This window comes from Megascapheus bottae, chromosome 3, assembly GCF_031878675.1.
Source record: "Megascapheus bottae isolate mThoBot1 chromosome 3, mThoBot2.hap1, whole genome shotgun sequence".
NCBI lineage: Eukaryota > Metazoa > Chordata > Mammalia > Rodentia > Geomyidae > Megascapheus > Megascapheus bottae.
The window spans coordinates 71,659,926-71,679,898 of NC_143511.1; the positions used below are offsets into that span (position 1 = coordinate 71,659,926).

General features: G+C 37.2%; 1 protein-coding gene and 1 long non-coding RNA gene across 8 annotated transcripts in view; one reads left to right on the forward strand and one right to left on the reverse strand.

Moving 5' to 3' along the window:
* Musk (muscle associated receptor tyrosine kinase) overlaps window positions 1–19,973 on the forward strand; it is a 101,451-nt gene that overhangs the window by 75,477 nt on the left and 6,001 nt on the right. For 2 of the 6 annotated variants that reach the window (XM_090329174.1, XM_090329175.1), the window contains 5 exons: window positions 1,922–2,185; window positions 4,436–4,611; window positions 5,254–5,277; window positions 17,818–18,013; window positions 19,550–19,741. In XM_090329174.1, the coding sequence (XP_090185300.1) occupies window positions 1,922–2,185; window positions 4,436–4,611; window positions 5,254–5,277; window positions 17,818–18,013; window positions 19,550–19,741 (852 nt within the window). The remainder of the gene's footprint in view (window positions 1–1,921; window positions 2,186–4,435; window positions 4,612–5,253; window positions 5,278–17,817; window positions 18,014–19,549; window positions 19,742–19,973) is intronic. The other 4 variants (XM_090329172.1, XM_090329173.1, XM_090329176.1 and 1 more) reach the window with 2 other exon arrangements.
* Window positions 1–19,973, reverse strand: part of LOC150065771 (uncharacterized) — a 122,615-nt gene that overhangs the window by 54,429 nt on the left and 48,213 nt on the right. Inside the window, exons 2-3 of one of the 2 annotated variants that reach the window (XR_016534804.1) lie at window positions 17,900–17,977; window positions 2,728–2,848 (exon numbers count right to left, since the gene is read on the reverse strand). This is a non-coding gene — a long non-coding RNA (uncharacterized LOC150065771). Of the gene's footprint in view, window positions 1–2,727; window positions 2,849–17,815; window positions 17,978–19,973 lie in introns of both variants that reach the window. The other variant, XR_016534803.1, reaches the window with a different exon arrangement.

Genomic DNA, 19,973 nt, shown 5'->3' on the forward strand with positions numbered 1-19,973 from the left:
CTTTTATTAATAGAAGAATCAGAAACTCAGAGAGACAGATTATTGTTAATAGTCCTTTTTTCTGAGACTATCTTCATTAATTTTTCTTGAGAACAACTTTTTTTGTTTTAATTTTCTTTTCCAGAAAAGAAGCATTTTGTTTCAATCAAAGATGTTTTGGGCATTTATGGAAAAAATCATTTAGCAATTAGCACATGACATCAAAACCCAAAAGAATAATTGAGTGCAGAGACAGGGAGAGAATATTTTGCTCTTACCCAATGTACTTATCCTGTTAAGTACAGTCCTATCCAGCTCCTAATTACCATTCCTTTTTCTCAAGCTATTATATATTATTTTTCCATGCTTCTAGGTTATAAGAGATGTCTTTTATCTTTTTCTCCTTCTAGCACTATAGGATTTACAGAATTTTCATCACAAAATACCCATTGACAGAGTCTGAGTTTAGTTGTTTACACCATCTTTATAGAAGGACCTTTAGGGCACCAAGTGACCCGGGAGCTTCCACCAACACACAGTGAAAATATAGCAGAGCTGAAGATGCTGTTTATCATTTCCTGAAAGCCATAACATCAATTCTCCTCCCGCCATGTCTTTCTTTTTTAATATATTTTTATAATTAATAGATGGGTTACATTATATTCATGAGATAGAAGGTGCATTACTTCACAAACATTGCTACCCTTTCTCTAGTTTTTGTCCCCATTTCCCTCCTTACATCCCCTCCCTTCAATCTATCAGATAACAAGATAAAATACTGTAACAATATGAGATAACTAAGGGACAGCAAAAGAGATGAGAAATAACATAGTACATTAAGAACAACAATCCCACATTACATGACTCTTGTTTCTATATCCTGGGGGTCCTTTCACTTAGCCTCATCCTATATGGCCTAGGATTTTGTTTTTTTAGGGGGGCTTTCTTTTATATATTTTCTTTTTTATTCAAGAATTTATTAATATTGATTTTTACATCATATTTCAAATGACATATTTAGCAAACAAGTATTCAAGAAGGGAATCTCTATATACAATCACTGGCACTTAGATTTTAGAACATAAGCAAAATTAGGCTGAGTGTTTGTATGTCATAGATACATATTAATCTATGTAATAAAACATTATGTCTATAGAGTCTATCTAATTGTGTTTATATTTCCAATACCATGTCCATAGCACTGGGTATGCAAATATTGAGTCGTCGCTCTTGTACTGTTTGGATCTAATAGCCAAACAAAGGATACCATGCGCCTTTTGTTCCTTTGGTCTTGACTTGTCTCATTCAACATGATTCACTCTAGATTCATCCACTTCCCTGCAAATGCCATTATTTTATCTTGTCTGTTGGCTATGTAGAACATGTCTTTCTTTTTTCCTCATGGAAATTCTAGGGGGATGTATGAGTGAGAGAAGCCAGTGATGGAAGGTGTGATGAAGATGTGAGTTCTACACAGGTTAAGCATTTAACTATCACAACAAACAAACAAGCTGTTTTCTTATGGCTGCAAGCATTTGGATGAGAGTATTTAGTACGTACCATCATTTGTTAACCATCAAGATGACCATGTTTTTCAGATGCATTTCTTCTCCTGAAGAATTAACTCAATCTACTACAGAAAAATTTTATTCCAAATGCAAATAACAAAAATGCCTAATTTATTCAGCCCTTAACTATTCTCAAAGCTTTTTCACACCCTTTAGCACATTAGGCCTTTATAATAGCACCAGAGATGGTAGTTAGAGATGATATAATTACAGCTGGAAATGAAGATAATCTTCAAATAGAATGTTCCAACCAATTTGTGAGTACAATTTCCTGCATGGTTCTGTGATGCAGATGTAAGAATAAAAAAAAGAAATGTAGGATGCATGCCAAGGAATAACACATGAGTGAGACTGTTGACTATTGCCTCTTTCAGTAAACCACAGAAAGATAACAAAGGCTACTGTACCAAGTACAGAGGGGAGGTGTGTGACACAGTCCTAGCAAAAGATGCTTTTGTGTTTTTCAACACCTCCTACGTGGACCCTGAAGAAGCCCAAGAGCTACTGGTCCATACTGCCTGGAATGAACTGAAGGCAGTGAGCCCACTCTGCCGGCCAGCTGCTGAGGCCTTGCTGTGCAACCATGTCTTCCAAGAGTGCAGCCCTGGAGTGGCCCCCACTCCCCGCCCCATTTGCAGGTAAAGCTTTCTATAGGAGTAAATATGAAATTCCACTGTCCTGTCTGCATAGTGGAAGAGTTTACAATTTTTTTGTGGGTAATAGTAAAGGCAAACTCTAGCTTTATCCAAAAGGAGAAATCATGTTATCATTGTTGACAACCTACAATATCAAAAGCCAGTCCTGTACTCTTGTTAAGGTGATGTTATCATAATCAAAGCCCCTTATGTCAATATGCCAGCTATTTACCAAATAGATATTCTAAACAAACATGGACTTTACGAACAGGCCAAGCTAAAGAAAAATAAAGGGGACACTACAAGTTAGCATTATTTGTCAGTAAATGGTGTCATAGTAAATGGTGAAATAGTATTATCAGGTAAGCATATTTCATCTTATATTCTAAGTACTGACATTCTTTTCTCATTTGGGAAAGGGAGGTTAATAATAGACATGTCATTAAAACTTCTATATCCCATAGAAATTGAAATTCACACATTTATGTTCCTTAGCATTGTCCTTTCCTTTAATTTTATTCTTTTATGTAAAAGACAAGTATCACCTTGGTTTTTGAATCCAGTAGAAGTTAATTCTTCTTTCTAGATGTATTCATATGTATTTTGGCTTAAATTTCAGTTTCCTCTTTAGTGCAACAAAGTTGAAAATATTAAAGGATCAAACACCTGCATGAAATACATTAGATAATGGATAGAAAGCCTTTCTTAAATTTTTTTTGAGAAAACACACAAAAACTACACAATATAACACATTTTCACTTATGTTATTTATCGTTTGATAATGCCAGTCCTGGGCCTTGAACTCAGGGCTTGGGTACCGTCCGTGAGTGTTTTTGCTCAAGGCCAGCACTTACCATTTGAACCGCAGCTCTAATTATGGTTTTGAACCTCAGTCTTCAGATCTCAACATCCTGAATAGTTATGATCACAGGAGTGAGCAACTGGTGCCCAACTCCACCTCTGCTTTGATTTAAAAAAAAACCCAGGAACCATCTTAAATTTAACAAAGTCATTAAGTAGAGTGTTATTCCTAACTTACTACAAAATTTGTGGGGCTACTATGAGAATAATAGAATTCTTTCTCATCTAAGATGACTGCATTGTGATTAGGCTTGACATCTAAAAATTTCTGGGGACTGTGATATTGAGAGAATTCTCTCAGTAAAAAATAGACTATTGCTAAAAAGAAAAAGGAAAGGAGCAGATAAAAAGTAAAACTCGGTCTTTCTGAAAGTTAGGAAATACCGATTGTTTCAAATGCTCTCACAGTTATTTGAAGAAAGAATGCCTCTATGAATACTGCATTTTTAAATTAGGGTTACTGTTCTTGATCTTCTTCACAGGATTATCAAAACTGTAAATTGGAGATGCTGCTCAATAGTGAACTCCTTTACTACATATGTATAATAGATAAAACAGTGCAAGCAGCAAAGGAATATTACAATAGATTGTCAGTCTTCTCCTAAGCACTGGTAACATAATTTGTGATGAGCTCTCGGATAATTATCATGTTCACATAGTGACTATAGGTGAAGCAGTTCAACAATGTAGACTGATGCATGAAACAACAAATTAGATTTAAACTATTTCTTTCTTGTGATAGCCCTTTTTAAAAACCACATTACTCCATAATATAAAAAAATAAAAGATACAAGATTAAGAGTTATGGCTCATGTGGTAGAGTGCTTGCCTCATAATTATAAGGCTCTGAGTTCAAATCCCAATAACATAAAAAAGACATAAGCATAAAGAGAAAAAGAAAGATCTTAAGTGTACTTGGTAATTTTAAGCAGAATTAAAACTATTTTTCCTCTCCTTATAATCTTTTCCCCTTTTCCCACTATAGTGCTCAATCATTTCTAATAAAATTGGAAGAAATAAACACCTGTATATTTTGTGACTTTTTACAATGCAAAATGAACCTGTGAATTCTTTCTAATTTTAAATTATGGACATGTTCATATGTGTGCAAAAGCAGAGATCATAGTACAGTGAATGGAAATATAATTAACACTCAACAGAAAAAGCTGAATATGATGGATCATGTCTGCTATCTCACATAGGTGGGAAGCATAAGTAGGCAGACCATAGTTCAGGCTAGCCAAGTCAAAAAGTGAGGTCTGATACCAAATCAAAACCAGAGCAAAAGGGACTGGAGTCATAGCTCAAGTGGCAAAACTTAAGCTCCAGTGTAATTTGCCTTTCATATATTGTGATTCATCATTAAGATCTGTTCTACATTCAATTATTTAGGGAATACTGCTTAGCAGTAAAGGAGCTCTTCTGTGCAAAAGAATGGCTACTAATGGAAGAAAAGAGCCACCGAGGACGCCCTGGATCCAGGACACACCTCTTTTCCATGCTAGACTGCAGCAAGCTTCCCAGCATGCACTGGGATCCTATGGCATGCACCAGGCTGCCATATTTAGGTAACAATGTTTCCTCCAAAACTTTCATAGTTAAGCGAAATTTACTATGTTTAATAAATAATGATGAACTTCAGGTTCCTGATTATTTTGCTTTACTAAATTTTGTTTTGTTTTGTTTTTCTTTCATACCTAATAGCAAAGTCTTAATGCTATACTAAGAGCAGAGGTCATCATGAAGACATACTCCATTTGTTCTAAAGTAATTTAGTATTTTTAACTGCTGCTTGGATGTCACCTTATTTCATGGAGCTAAGAATGTTTTCTGGAATGTGCAGAAAAGTGGCTAAGAAACACTTCATAGTTTCTCCTAAGAGTAGTATAAAGAAGTAAAGTTGTTTTCCTTAGCCATCTGAGCAGCTTTCATGCAAGCACAAATAAGGCATGTGTTTGCAAATGCTGATGGACAAAACACAACAGAATTGCTGCATGTTGCTTTAATATACTTGCTCTGTAAAAATCTACGCTGTCATCCAGAACAGCTGGTTTAATTTCAAAATCATAATTTTCATATTTGAATGCAAAGAATGTTTTCCAATTACCTGTTAAGAAGCTGAAAGAGAAATCACATTTCTTACACTCTCACTGAATTCACGAGGTATCCATATGCTCACTTAAAACCAATTTTTATCCTTTCCTCTTTAGATTATAAAAAAGAAAACCTAACAAGTAAGTAATTCTGTTTGTGCCTTTGAAATCTTATGTGTATGTATTGAATTTATGCATGCATATTTACACTCATACTTTATGACAGAATAGAAATACTTAGTACCTTTCACCATATTCACTGAAAATAGAACATGAAGAAAGAGCAATGGAAGCTCTACAGCTTCTGTTTAAGACTTAAAGAATCCTCCTCCCTTTAAAAAGGATGTGAATACTATCCTTAGCCTTGAGGTTCTTAGCTATTCTATGTCATATAGGTCTATAAAATATAAGCCAAATTCAAAATGTTGCCTTCTGATTTTGTATTCATGACTTTGCATTATTTAATGATTTATAGATGAGGACAAACACCCATTTCTTCACTGAGCTTGTTGATAATCTTTATTTGGACAAACTATTTTGGGGAGCTTGGCACTAAATTTTGACAGCATGAGTTTGTTTCTAATGCTGACCATTGGATATTTTTATGATCATTCCATTGAATTTTTCTAAATAAGAACACAAAAAATTAAAAAGAAAACTCAAATATAATGCCTTTTTCCAAAAAAGTTTCCTACTTCTAGAATGTCATAATTTCTTTCTTTCTTCCTTTTTTTTTTGGGTGCTGGTTCTGAGGCTTGAACTCACAACTTGGACACTATCGCTAAGCTTTCTTGAACAATGCTAGCACACTGCCACTTGGTCATATCTACATTTTTTTGTGGTTGATTAGAAATAAAAATAAAAATCTCAGAGACTTTCCTGCCTGGGACGGCTTCAAGGCATGATCCTCAGATATCAGCCTTCTGAGTAGCTAGGATTACAGGCATGAGCCACCAGCATCCTCCCAGTTGTACTGTAATTAACAAGGAAGATTTTTTCCTTTGGCCAGTCCTGGGGCTTGAATTCAGGGCTGAGCACTGTCCTTGAGCTTTCTCAAAGCTAATGCTCTACCACTTGAGTCATAGCACCATTTCCAGCCTCTCCTGTGTATGTGGTACCAAGGAATCAAACCCAGGGCTTCATACATGCTAGGCGAGCACTCTACTATTAAGACACACTCCTAGCCCAAGGAAGAAATTTTTTTTGGTCCATTATAGGGCTTTAACTCTGGGCCAGGGACAACTGGGCTCTGTCCCTGAGCTCTTCAGATCAAGGTTCTATGGCCCTAGCACTTGAGCCACAGAGCCACTTCTGTTTTTCTGATAGTTAACTGGAGATAAGAGTCTCACAGTTTTAATGCTGGAGCTAGTTTTGAACTTCAATACTCAGATCTCAGCCTCCTGAGTAGCTATGATTACAGATGTGAGCCACCAGGCCCAGCTTTTCATTTCTCTAACATTCTTTCTGCCTTTTTTTTTTTTTCAGTTGTGGGGATCAAACCTAGAGCCTTGAAATACGAACTTAGGACATTATGCTTGCTAACAGGCACTCTTGAGACACTACTTAAGTCCCTTTATGTGTTAGCTACAAAGCATAGGCTCTGTTTATGGCTAGGCCAGGCTGAATTGTGATTCTTCTTTCTATGCTTCCCTTTGTCTCAGGTATAGCAAGCGGTCACTACTATGTCACTGCTCTCTCCAAAGCTGAAGATTAACAGGCATAACCCCCCCCTGCCCCCGCCAACTCAACCATTGGTTCAGACAAATTCTCGTTAACTTTTATGAGTCCAAGTTGGGCTCAAACTATGACCCCCAGACTTCTACCTCCCAAGTAGCTAGGATTATAAGCTGAACCATGAAGCCCCTCCTTTTGTTTTTAAAGACAAAGATTCCTTTGTATCACTCAGGTTAGCCTTGAGGTCACTGTGAAGCCTAAACTGGACTTGAACTCATGATTAGACTGCTTCTGCCTCCTAAATCCTGGATTACAGTGGTATGCCACCATGCCTGGCTCCATGTAGCTCTTCACATAGTCTACACATTGAAACCAACTGAAAAGTTTTAAAAATGTAGTTGCCCAAGTTCCCCATCCATTCTGATGACTTTGGTCTTGGGTACAACTTGGAGCTGAGGGTTTTAGTCCCTTCGCACAAGTACTAAAATTTCAGAGTTTTAGATTTGAAGTTTCTTTAGCTGAGGTGAAATATCTTTAGGACCATATGTTATGCTTTTGTCCTATTTACATTAACAATGCAGAATCTGCTAAATTCTGTTTGTCTCTTCTGTGGGATTTCACATATTTTACAGAAGTACTCAGCCCTGAGTAATCTTCTGTTTCAAAGGTTCAGTGGCAAAAGAACTATAATCTGGGTTGCTCTCATTAGGTTTACTTTTCTCTCTGATTCTTCTTTATTGTCTTTATGCTCCCCATGAGGAGTTAACAACTACAGATTTACCAAGGTAAACCTATCACTGGGCTAGGTTAATTATTGTTCCTAGTGATACTAAGCAGCCCTACAAAACTAAGTACTATGAATGTTCTCCATTCTACATATTTCTCTTTTTTAAATTTTTTATTGTAATTAATAAAAGGGTTACATGATATTTGCCAGATAGAAGGTGCATTAATTCACATACATTGATGCCCTTTCACATGTCTTAGTCCCCATTACCCTCCCCCCACCCCCACATCTTGGTTTTCCACCCTTCCCTATCCAATTTCAAATAACCAAATACAAATATATCCAATATATCAGATAACAAAGTGAGATACGGTAACAATATGAGATAACCAAGGGACAGCAAAAGAGATGACAGATAACACAGTACATTAAGGACAACAATCATTCATTATATGGCTTTTGTTTCAATATCCTAGAGGTCCATTCAATTAGCTTCATACTATATGGCCTTATGTATCAAGGTTTTGCTCTATTGCAAATCTCTGCTAGGAGAGCCCAAGGTTTCTACTGATTATGATGAATGAGGGAAACCACTGAGCCTAAGTTCCTTTGAGTCTGGCTTACTTCACTTAATATGATTTTTTCTAAGGCTTTCCATTTCCTAACAAATGGGGCGATGTCATTCTTTCTGACAGCACCATAGAATTCCATTGTGTACAAATACCACAACTTGTTGATCCACTCATCAACTGAGGGACATCTAGGCTGGTTCCATATCTTTGCTATGGTGAATAATGCTGCAATGAACATTGTTGTACTAGTGGATTTAGTATGCCCTAGTTTCTGGCCAACTGGGTAAATGCCAAGTAGGGGAATTGCTGGGTCATAGGGGAGTTCTATGTTTAGCCTTTTGAGGCACTGCCATACTGCTTTCCATAGTGGTTGAACAAGTTTGCACTCCCACCAACACTGTAGTAGTGATCCCTCCTGGCCACATTCCCTCCAGCATCTGTAGTTATTAGTTTTCCTGATCCTGGCCATTCTAACTGGAGTGAGGTGGAATCTTAGAGTTGTTTTGATTTGCATTTCTTTTATGACCAGAGATGTTGAGCATTTCTTCATGTGTCTATAGGCCATTTTTGTTTCTTCTTCAGAGAAGACTCTCTTTAAGTCTTTGGCCCATTTTTAATGGGATGGTTGTTACTTTGGAGATTAGTTTTGGAGTGATTCAATTTTTGAGTTGTTGATATATTTTAGATATGAGGCCTTTGTCCATTGTATGGTTGGTGAAGATCTTCTCCCACTCTGTAGGCTTCCTAATTAATTTACTAGCTATGTCCTTTGCCATACAAAAGCTCTACAGTTTAATGCAGTCCCACTTATCCAGCCTTTCTCTGATTTGTTGTGATTCTTGGTCCTTATTAAGAAAGTTATGACCTGTGCCAAGGAGGCCTAGTGTATCTCCTATTCCTTCTTGTAAAGTTTTCAGTGTGTCTCCTTTTACCTGAAGGTCTTTGATCCATTTGGAGTTAATCCTGATGCAGGGTGACAAAGAAAGATTCAACTTTAGTTTTCTGCAGGTGCTTAACCAGTTCTGCCAGCATCACTTGTTGAAGAGGCTATCTTTCTTCCATTCTATTTTTTTGGCTCCCTTATCAAAGATTAGGTGGCCATAGGTCTGTGGTTTAATATCTGGGTCCTCAGTTCTGTTCCATTAGTCTTCAGGCCTGTTCTTGTGCCAGTACCAAGCTGTTTTGATAATTATAGCTCTTTAATAGAGTCTAAAGTTTGGTATTGAAATTCCTCCTGTGCTGTTCTTTCTGCTAAGAAGTGTTTTTGCTATACGGGGTCTTTTATCATTCCATATGAAATTTTGGATTGCCTCTTCTATTTCTTTAAAGAATGCCACTGGGATATTGATGGGTATTGCGTTAAATTTGTAGATAGCCCTTGGCAAGATTGTCATTTTCACGATGTTGATTCTTCCAATCCAGGAGCATGGGAGGTTTTTCCATTTCCTTAGTTCTGCTTTAATTTCCTTTTTTAGGGTTTTAAAGTTTTCATCAAAAAGGTCCTTTACATTCTTTACGCTAATTCCTAGGTACTTTATTTTCTTTGAGGCTATTGTGAAAGGAGTTGCTGTCCTGATTGTTGCCTCGTTCCTCTCACTGTTGGCGTAGAGGAAGGCAGTTGATTTTTGAGGGTTAATTTTATAGCCTGCTACCCTTCCAAAGTTCTGAATCAGCTCAAGGAGCTTGGGAGTAGAGTCTATAGGATTCTTTAAATACAGAATCATGTCATCTGCAAAGAGGGATAGTTTTACTTCCTCTTTTCCTACTTGGATCCCCTTTATGCTTGCTTCTTGCCTTATTGCACTGGCTAGGAATTCTAATACTATGTTAAAGAGGAGTGGAGAGAGTGGGCATCCTTGTCTCATTCCTGATTTTAGAGGGAATGGCTTTAGCTTTTCGCCATTAAGTATAATACTAGCTGTGGGTTTGTCATACAAAGCCTTTATTATATTGAGGAATGTTCCATGGATTCCTAGTTTCTCCAGAACTTTTAACATAAAGGGGTGTTGGATCTTGTCAAATGCCTTTTCCGCGTCTATTGAGACAATCATGTGATTTTTGTCCTTGCTCCTGTTGATGTGTTGAATTATATTAATTGATTTGTGTATGTTGAACCTGCTTTGCCTTCCTGTGATGAATCCTGTTTGATCATAGTGTATAATTTTTTTGATAAGTTGTTGTAGACGGTTGGCTAGTATTTTGTTGAGAAGTTTTGCATCGATGTTCATCAAAGCAATAGGTCTATAGTTCTCTTTCTCTGATGAATCTCTGTCTGGTTTGGGGATGAGGGTTACACTGGCTTCATAGAATGAGTTTGGGTAAAGAACCTTCATTTTCAATTTTGTTGAGGAGCTTGAGGAGTATTGGTGTGAGCTCTGCTTTGAAAACCTTATAGAATTCAGCTGTGAATCCATCTGGCCCTGGGATTTTCTTAGGTGGAAGGTCTCTTATTGCCATTTCTATTTCAGTGCTTGAAATAGGCCTGTTTAGTTGGGTTAGTTCCTCTTGGTTCAGTGTGGGTATGTTAATATTGGCTAGGAATTCATCCATTTCTTCTAGATTCTCAAATTTGTTGGCATAAAGGTATGAGAAGTATTTCCTCATGATGCTCTGGATCTTGGTAATTTTTGTCGTGATATTACCATTTTCGTCTGCGATTTTATTTCGGTATGCTCTCTTCTTTTTTTGGTAAGATTTGCTAAGGTTTGTCAGTTTTGTTAATTCTTTCAAAGAACCAACTCCTTGTTTTGATGATTCTTTCTACAGTTTTTTTGGATTCCAAATCATTTAATTCTGCTTTGATTTTAATAATTTGCTTCCTTCTACTGGGATTAGGGTTGGTTTGTTGCTCTTTTTCCAGGAGCTTAAGGTGACGCATTAACTTGTTGGTTTGTGATTTTTCCAACTTGTTGCTGTAGGCACTCAGAGCCATAAATTTTCCTCTGAGTACTACCTTTGTCGTGTCCCAAAGGAGCTGGTATTGTGTGTGTTCCTTATTGTTAAATTTCATAAACTGTTGGATTTCTGTTCTGATCTCTTTGATGACCCATTGGTGATGGGTCAACAATGTGTTGTTCAATCTCCATGAGTTACAGGGTTTTCTTTGTTGGAGATGTGTGTTCAGTTCCAATTTGATGCCTTTGTCATCTGAGAGTGTTCAGGGAATAATTTCAGTGTTTCTGAATCTGTCCAGGTTTGTTTTATGGCCTAAATTGTGTCTATTTTGGAAAATGTTCCATGTGCTGCTGAAAAAAATGCATATTGTGTTGTTGCTGGGTGAAATATTCTGCAGATGTCTGTTAGATCTAGTTGGTCTATATAGTTGTTCAATTCTAAGGTTTCTCTGTTGAGTTTTTGCCTTGTTGATCTGTCCATAGGTGAGACTGGTGTGTTAAAGTCACCAACAATCACTGTGTTTCGATCTATGTATGGTTTCAGTGAAAGTAAAGTTTGCTTGATGAAGTTCGGAGCTCCGGGATTGGGTGTGTAGATATTTAGGATCGTTATGTCTTCCTGGAGGATAGATCCCTTTAGTAGTATGTAGTAACCTTCTTTGTCTTTTCTCACTAATTTTAGTTTGAAGTCTATTTTTTCTGATATGATGATGGCAACTCCAGCCTGTTTATGGGGACGTTAGCTTGATAGAGTTTATTCCAACCTCTTACTTTCAAAAAATGTTTGTTTTTTGGGGTAAGATGTGTCTCTTGAAGACAGCAGAACGATGGATCTCGCTTTTTGATCCAACTAGACAGTCTATGCCATTTAATTGGAGAGTTAAGTCTATTGATATTGAGAGTTAGGATTGAGAATTTATTAGTTCCTACCATTTTTAAAAGCTTTCATTAGGGCCTGTGTCTTGACAGTTGTTGTTTTACTTAGATGGTATGATGTTAGGTGCCATTTCTTTCTCGGTATTGCATTTATGTTGGTTTTCTATGTGTAGAACATCTTTGAGAATTTTTTGTAATGTTGGTTTGGTTGCTACATAATGTTGCAGCTATCTTTTCTTTTTTTTTTGCCAGTCCTGTGCTTGAACTCAGGGCCTTAGCACTGTCATTGGACTTTCTCAAGGCTATAGCTCTTCCACTTGAGCCTCAGCACCACTTCCGTCTTTTTGGTTTTTTTTTTAATATATGTGGAACCGAGGAATCGAACCCGGGCCTTTGTGCATGCTAGGCAAGGACTCCACCACTAGGCCAATCTCCCAGCCTACTCTACATATTTCTCTACGTGAGAAACTAAGCAACTTGCCCCAAATTGACTCCTTTGGTATGGGGCTGAACCAGGGTTTGAACTCAAATATTTCTGATTGTGGTTCTATCTTCAGAACCTAGGTTTATACCTGATATCCTCCGCTTTTCCTTATCATTTTTATTACCCAAGACCTCCTAGATAGTAAAGCTTATCTGTTTGATTCCTTCTTTTTCATGTGGGGCTTGGGGCTTGAACTCGGCCAGGGCGCTGTCCTTGAACTTTTCAGCTCAAGGCTACCCTTGAGCCAAGCCCCACATCCGATTTTCTAGAGGTTAATTGGAGATAAGTCTCGGGTCCTTTAGTGACCCTCATTCTCTAGAGGTTAACTGGAGATAAGAGTCTCAGGTCCTTTTGTACCCGGTCTGGTTCTGAACCTTGATCCTCAGATCTCAGCCTCCTTAGTAGCTAGCATTACAGGTGTGAGCCACCAAACCTGGCTAACTGATTCCTTCTTGAATAGCCGCCACTAATAGTTCACTTTCTACTGTAATTGATTACTTGTAAGGATGTTCATTTACTGCTCCATTTACTGATGATCCAAGTTCGTATTGCTTAGATGGGCATGCAAGATCTTTTAGGTCCTGAACCTTGTATTTGTAGCCTATAGATACATCCTAACTCAAACAATGAAATGGTTAGGTAGACTTTGGGAAAATAACAGCTTGATTCAGACCACCCTCATGCTATATTTCTTCTGTGTAGAACACCACCTCACCATCCTGAAGCTATTCTACTCTCTAACCCCCATCATAGACCTAACCGCTTACATGTAATACTTTTTTCTCAGTCTGTGATGGATACTATATGAAAATACCATTGAGCAGGTGGCTTGTAAACAACTATAATTTATTTCTCACAATTCTGGAGACCAGATATTCAAGATCAAGGCATTGGAAGGTTTGATGTCAGGTGAAGGCCACAGACACAGATGTCACAGACATAGCTGTGGACACAGTTGTCTTCTCACTTCTACCTCACAATGCACAAGGGGCAAAGACCTGTCTAGTTCCACTTTTATACATGGATGAATCCAATAAATGAGGACTTTGCCCTCTTTTCAAATACAATTTTTCAAGGGACACAATATTTAGACAAAATGCACCTTTCATCTGGTTATTACTCACTCATTCCTTATAACTTAAATTTACTTTAGAATACCTACCCACTATGCCTAAATCTGATTGGATGCTGTACCTGAGTTTTCATGAGCAGCCTGTTCTTACTACTCTTATAACAAACTCATATATTTTATTGTAATTATCTGTCAGAGCATTTTTTCCAACCATAATCAAAGGCTTGTAATGACCATTACAGTTTTTCTGGTACTTACTAACAATACTGATTTAATGAATGCATTAAGTTGTAACTGAATGACTGAATACGGTCTTCCTCAGTGTTTGGAGGGAAAAAAGATAAAGAGATAAAATGAATTAGAGAAGAGAAAGATAAAAAGGAAAAGAAAATGGTAAACACAAAGTGAACTGAAATCCAAACTGATTGGACCCAAAGAGACAAGCAGTAGCATAGCTTTAGATCAGAACAAACAGATCTGAAGCAGTGATTTCTTTAAGAAATAACAAACTATATTAAAAGTATCAAGTATTTAAACCTATACAGAAAACAACTTGTTTTCAAAGCATGTTACATCTTGCATTTAAAAAATGAATCTGCGCCAGGAGTTTGTCCTAGTGGTAGAATGCTTGCCTAACATGCATGAAGACCCGGGTTTGATTCCTCGGTACCATATACATAGAAATGAGCTGGAAGTGGTGCTGTGGCACAAGTAGTAGAGATCTAGCCTTGAGAAAGTCCAAGAACAGTGCTCAGGCCCTGAGCTCAAGCCCAGGACTTGAAAAAAAATGAATCTTAGGCTTGGGAGAGTTGTAGTGACTCTTACTGAGTCATCACAGATTGTTCTTTCAGTATATCATTAAAATATAATTATGGTATTTTTGTAGAAAAATATCCTTATACTTACAAAGGAGATTACACTACTGACCTCACACATTATGTTCCTTTCGCTATGGTAGGAACTGTTCTCTAAAATCCACATAGAAAAATAGCTATTTCTCCCTTTTAGTAATTGCTCTCACTTTATTTTCAGCAGGAAGCAAACCTCCTCACTTAAGGCTCTTTCCCTACCCATCCTAGACTGAGAGATCTAGGGAGGCTCACTCTAGAGAATCAGACCACTTTTGAGGCAATCCTACCAGAACCTGGGATGTGTAAGCTCTCTGCCAGATGGGGCCTCCTCCTATTGGCCCTGCACCAATGTTTTATTGCCATGCTGATGCTCTTGGGATCCCCAGTGCCTGCTTGAGTCACAGCAGTGACCAAATTCAACCTCTACAGGCTTCAAAACCAGTTACTAACCCAGTGCTAGGTAGGGCTTAATCCCTGTGTGTATTCAAAGGCTAATAAGACATACCTAAGTACCCTAACTGCCTTCTTTCACAAATTTCCTGTCTCAAATGGCTATAGATCTCTTTCAACTTTGTAATATATGAATTCATTCTCAAATATTTAATTACTACTTTTTTCATATATTTTTATTGTAATTAATAGAAGGGTTACATTATATTCATCAGATAGAAGGTGAATTACTTCACATACTTTGATACCCTTTCTCATGTCATGGTCCTCATTTTCCTCCCCCCCCTCCTGCCACTCATGTTGTTTTCCCCCTTTCCCTATTGAATTTCAAATAACCAATCAAGAATATATACAATATATCAGTTAACAAAGTGAAATACTGTAACAATATGAGATAACCAAGGGACAGCAAAAGAGATGAGAAATAACATAGTACATTAAAAACAACAGTCATTCATTATATGGCTTTTATTTCTATATCCTGAAGGTCCTTTCATTTAGCGTCATACTATATGGCCTTATGTATCTAGATTTTGTTCTATTGCAAATCTCTGCTAGGAGAGCCCAAGGTTTCTACTGATTATGACAAATGAGGGAAACCATTGAGCCTAAGTTCCTTTGAGTCTGGCTTACTTCACTTACTATGATTTTTTTAAGTCTTTCCATTTCCCTACAAATGGGGCGATGTTGTTCTTTTTGACAGCAGCATAGAATTCCATTGTGTATAAACACCATGTCTTATTGATCCACTCATCAACTGAGGGACATCTGGGTTTGTTCCATATCTTTGTTATGGTAAATAGTGCTGCAATGAACACTGTTGTGCTAGTGGATTTAGTATGTCCTTGTTTCTGGACGATTGGGTAAATGCCAAGTATTGGAATTCCTGGGTCATAGGGGAGCTCTATGCTTAGTCTTTTGAGGAATTGCCATACTGCTTTCCATAGTGGTTGACTGATTCTGCATTCTCACCAACAGTGTAGTAGTGATCCCTCCTGGCCACATCCCTTCCAGCATCTGTTTTTCTTAGATTTCTTGATCCTGGCCATTCTAACTGGAGTGAGGTGGAATCTTAGAGTTGTTTTTGATTTGCATTTTTTTATGGCCAAGATGTCAAGCATTTCTTCATGTGTCTATAGGCCATTTTTATTTCTTCTTCAGAGAAGACTTTCTTTACGTCTTTGGCCCATCTTTTAATGGGATGGTTGTTTCTTTGGAGATTAGTTTTGGAGTGATTCAATTTTTTGAGCTGTTGATATATTTTAGATATGAGGCCTTTGTCCATAGTATGGTTAGTAATCACTATTTTTTTACTATACCAAAGTCAAGGGCTACATCTATGTTGTATAATCTACACTGCCAGGTTGTGTTATTAGTATTATTAACTTCTTAAAAGAATTTTATTTTCTCTTACTCAAACACGTTAAAACATGGAAATTTTACCTCATTGAAGAGCGAAAGATTATATGCATAATTCTACAATGATTCTTGCTTATGGCTCTGTCAACATTTTGTTGTTCACCCAATTTGGTAACTAATATATTCCTATCATTTTCCTTAAGATTAATAAATGTAATTACTAATTATATACTATTTTGTTTTTATTGGTCTTGGGTCTGTTGTGTTAACTCATTTATCATTCCTAATTTCTACCCTTCTCATCCTTCTAAAGTTAAAATTCAACTGATTAAACAACTGTACATATGTTTATAAAACTAACAATCTATTTTTCAGGTCTACCATTTTGGTATTCTAACTTATTAACTTCTGTTTGCATTTAGCAGCTATTATTTTTCTACATGTTTTCTTTTATTCTCTTTGTTCATATTTAAGGGAAGATGCTAAAACTATGAGTTTACCAGTGACCACAGTTTTGGCCACTCTTCACATACATTATTAAGGGATTTTTTTTCCCTGTAACCATGGCTAGAAAACCTTCTTCTTCTTTTTTTTTTTTTTTTTAAAGTGTGTGTGCGGGACAGTGGGATGCTGGTCCTGGGCTTGCACTCAGGGACTGGGAGCTGTCCCTAAACTACTATACTCAAAGTTTGCACTCTACCCTGTTGGGACACAGCTCCACTTCTGGTTTGTTGGTGGTTAATTAGACATAAAAGTATCAAACTTTCCTGTCTGGGTTGGCTTTGAACAGAGATACTCAGATCTCCTGAGTAGCTAGGATTTCAGGTTTAAGCCACTAGTTCCTGGCTTATCATTAAATTTTTAATTTAAAAAATTACAGTCTTTTATCTTTCATTTAAATTCCTGTTGAATTAAAAAATCTAATAATAAATTTATTTTGATCAGAAAGTAGTTTTGCATAATTTCTTCTTTTGAGACGTTGACATAAATCATGTACATAAGTATTTCACAAATACTTGAAAAGAAGGCTTATTCTCTCTTTTTAGGCTACCATGTTCACTTTTGGCCAATAAAATATTCTTATTAGTTGTTAGTTAAATATTCTACATTCATGGTTTTTGTCTTTACTCAAATGTACTAAGAGGATTCAAAGTATATTTAACAAGGTTATCTTAATACATACACAATATACGCACTGTGGTAGAATTACATCGTTTGACTGCCAGAACTAATGAAAACATTATTTGTTTTAAAATTGCATTGACTGTTTACAGTGGAAGAAAGGTTGAGTTCAAGTTTTAGATGAGTTCCATTTGTGTTATAGCATTTTCAGTTGCTTCCATTATATGTATATAAAAGCTCAGCTCTGATAATACTGACCTAAAGTCTAATTATCTGAAAATATTCTAATAATTTCCATGATTGTTATCAATTACAGACATTATAATACTGCATTGAGGACACTAGCCAAAGATCTATACTTCTCTTGGATATATATAAGACTCCCTGAGTCTCATCTTTACAATTCTATGATTCCTTAAGCTGCATGTTCCTAAGCTTTGCAGAATTCTTACAATTAGACTTTACAGATATATAACTAGAGAAAACCTATGACATCAATATATATTCTACATGAAACTTCATTTACTAATTACTTGGATAAAGAAAAAATGCTTTTTGAAGCTTTCAGAAGAAATGAAAGGAATGATTGTTTACTTACAGCATTCCCACCAATGTCATCATCAAAGCCAAGTGTGGACATTCCAAATCTGCCTTCCTCCTCTTCCTTCCCTGTCTCACCTACCTACTCCATGACTGTAATCATCACCATCATGTCCAGCTTTGCGGGGTTTGTTCTTCTCATCATAAGTACTCTGTATTGCTGCCGACGAAGGAAAGAATGGAAAAACAAGAAAAGGTGAGATTTAAGTTAAAGTTAATCACAACATGAAATGCTTTAAAATATTCAGTAATAGTGAATCATAGAATGGACAGCAAGATGATATAACACATATAATATTAATACTTTCTTTTAAAAAGTTGTTCCAGGCATGATGATTCATGCCTGTAATCCTAGCCACTCTGGAGGCTGAGATCTGAGGACCACAGCTCAAAGCCAGCTAGGCACTAAGAACACCATGAGACTCATCTCCAATTAACCACTAAGAAACGGGAAGTAGGGCTGAGACTCAAGGGGTATGGGGATAGCCTTGAGCTAAAGAGCTCAGGGACAGTGCCCAGGCCCAGAGTTCAAGTCCCATGACCCAGAATAACAAAAAAAATGTGCCAGTATTGGGGCTTGAACTCAGGGTCTTATACTTATGCTTGGCTTTTTCGAGCAAGGCTAGTGGTGCTCTCCCACTTGGGTCACACCTCTTCTTCCAGCTTTTTGCTGGTTAACTGGAAATAAGAATCTCATAGATTTTTCTTCCCAGGCAGATTTTGAAGATCTCAGCTCCTGAGTAGCTAGGATTACAGGCGTGAGCCACTGGTGCCTGGCAGCACCACTTTTCTAATGGCATTCAGATCCCTTAGTCAGTACCCATATCATCATCTTTAAAAATGCTAATGCGTCTTTTCCACGTGATAACATATCCTAAATTTAATTTTTTTCAACACAACTTAAACAACAATTTGGAAGAAAATGGCTACTCCTGCTTCCCGCGTTCCCTGTCAAGCCCATCGCTCCTACAAGTTTGGATAATGGCCACATGGTGGGGAAAATGTATCTTTTGACCTGACACCCAACAAAATTATTGCTCTCAAACTGAACAATCTCTAGCTTTGTTACTGTTATATTTATTTGTGTGTATGACAATCTTGGTGCTTGAACTCAGGGCCCATGTGCTGTATCTGAGCTTTTGTGCTCAAGGTTAGATCTACCACTTGAGCCATAGCTCCACTTATAGCTTCCTGGTAGTTAACTGGAAATAAAGAGTCTCATAGGCTTCTCCTGCCCCTGGATGGCTTTGAATCAGCATCATCAGATCTGTCTCTAGAGTAGGTGTGATTACAGGCATAAGCCACCAGTGCCTGGCTGCAATATGTTTTATTTACTTCAAAACATCACATTTTTCCATAGGTCTGAACACAAATACTTTACCTGGTCCCGAAGTGGGTTTTTTTTTTGTTTTGTTTTTTTTTTGTTTTTTTTTTTGTGTGTGTGTGTGTGTGTGTGTGTGTGTGTGTGTGTGTGTGTGGATCATGGGGCTTGAACTTGGCCTGGGTGTTGTCCCTGAGCTCTTCAGCTAAAGGCTACTGTTCTACCCTTGAGCCAAGCCTATTTCCTGTTTTATAGAGGTTAATAAAAGACAAGAATCTCAGGTTCTTTTGTGCCTGAGCTGGCTTTGAATCTTGACCCTCAGATCTTAGCCTCCTGAGTAGCTAGGATTACAGGTGTGAACCACCATGCCCTGCCCGAGTTCTTTATTGATCTTGTCTGTCTTACTTGCAGAGAATCAGCAGCAGTCACTCTCACCACCCTGCCATCTGAGCTTTTGCTAGATAGGCTCCATCCCAATCCCATGTATCAGAGGATGCCCCTTCTGCTGAATCCCAAGTTGCTCAGCTTGGAGTATCCAAGAAATAACATTGAATATGTGAGAGATATTGGCGAGGGGGCATTTGGAAGAGTTTTTCAAGCAAGGTAATATTATCCATAAAACTATAAGCACTCTACTGAAAATTGTTACATCTGAAAACTGCCAGACCATTAATGTGATGTAAATGTATGATCTAGAATAGTTATTTTCAAGTTAATTCATTTTTTGCTTATTTGCATCTTATGCTATAGTTAAATCTTAATAATTTTCCAATTTTGCTGAAAAAATAAGTCTTCCTAGAAAGAACAGGTTTTATTACATTCAAGAGAAATAACT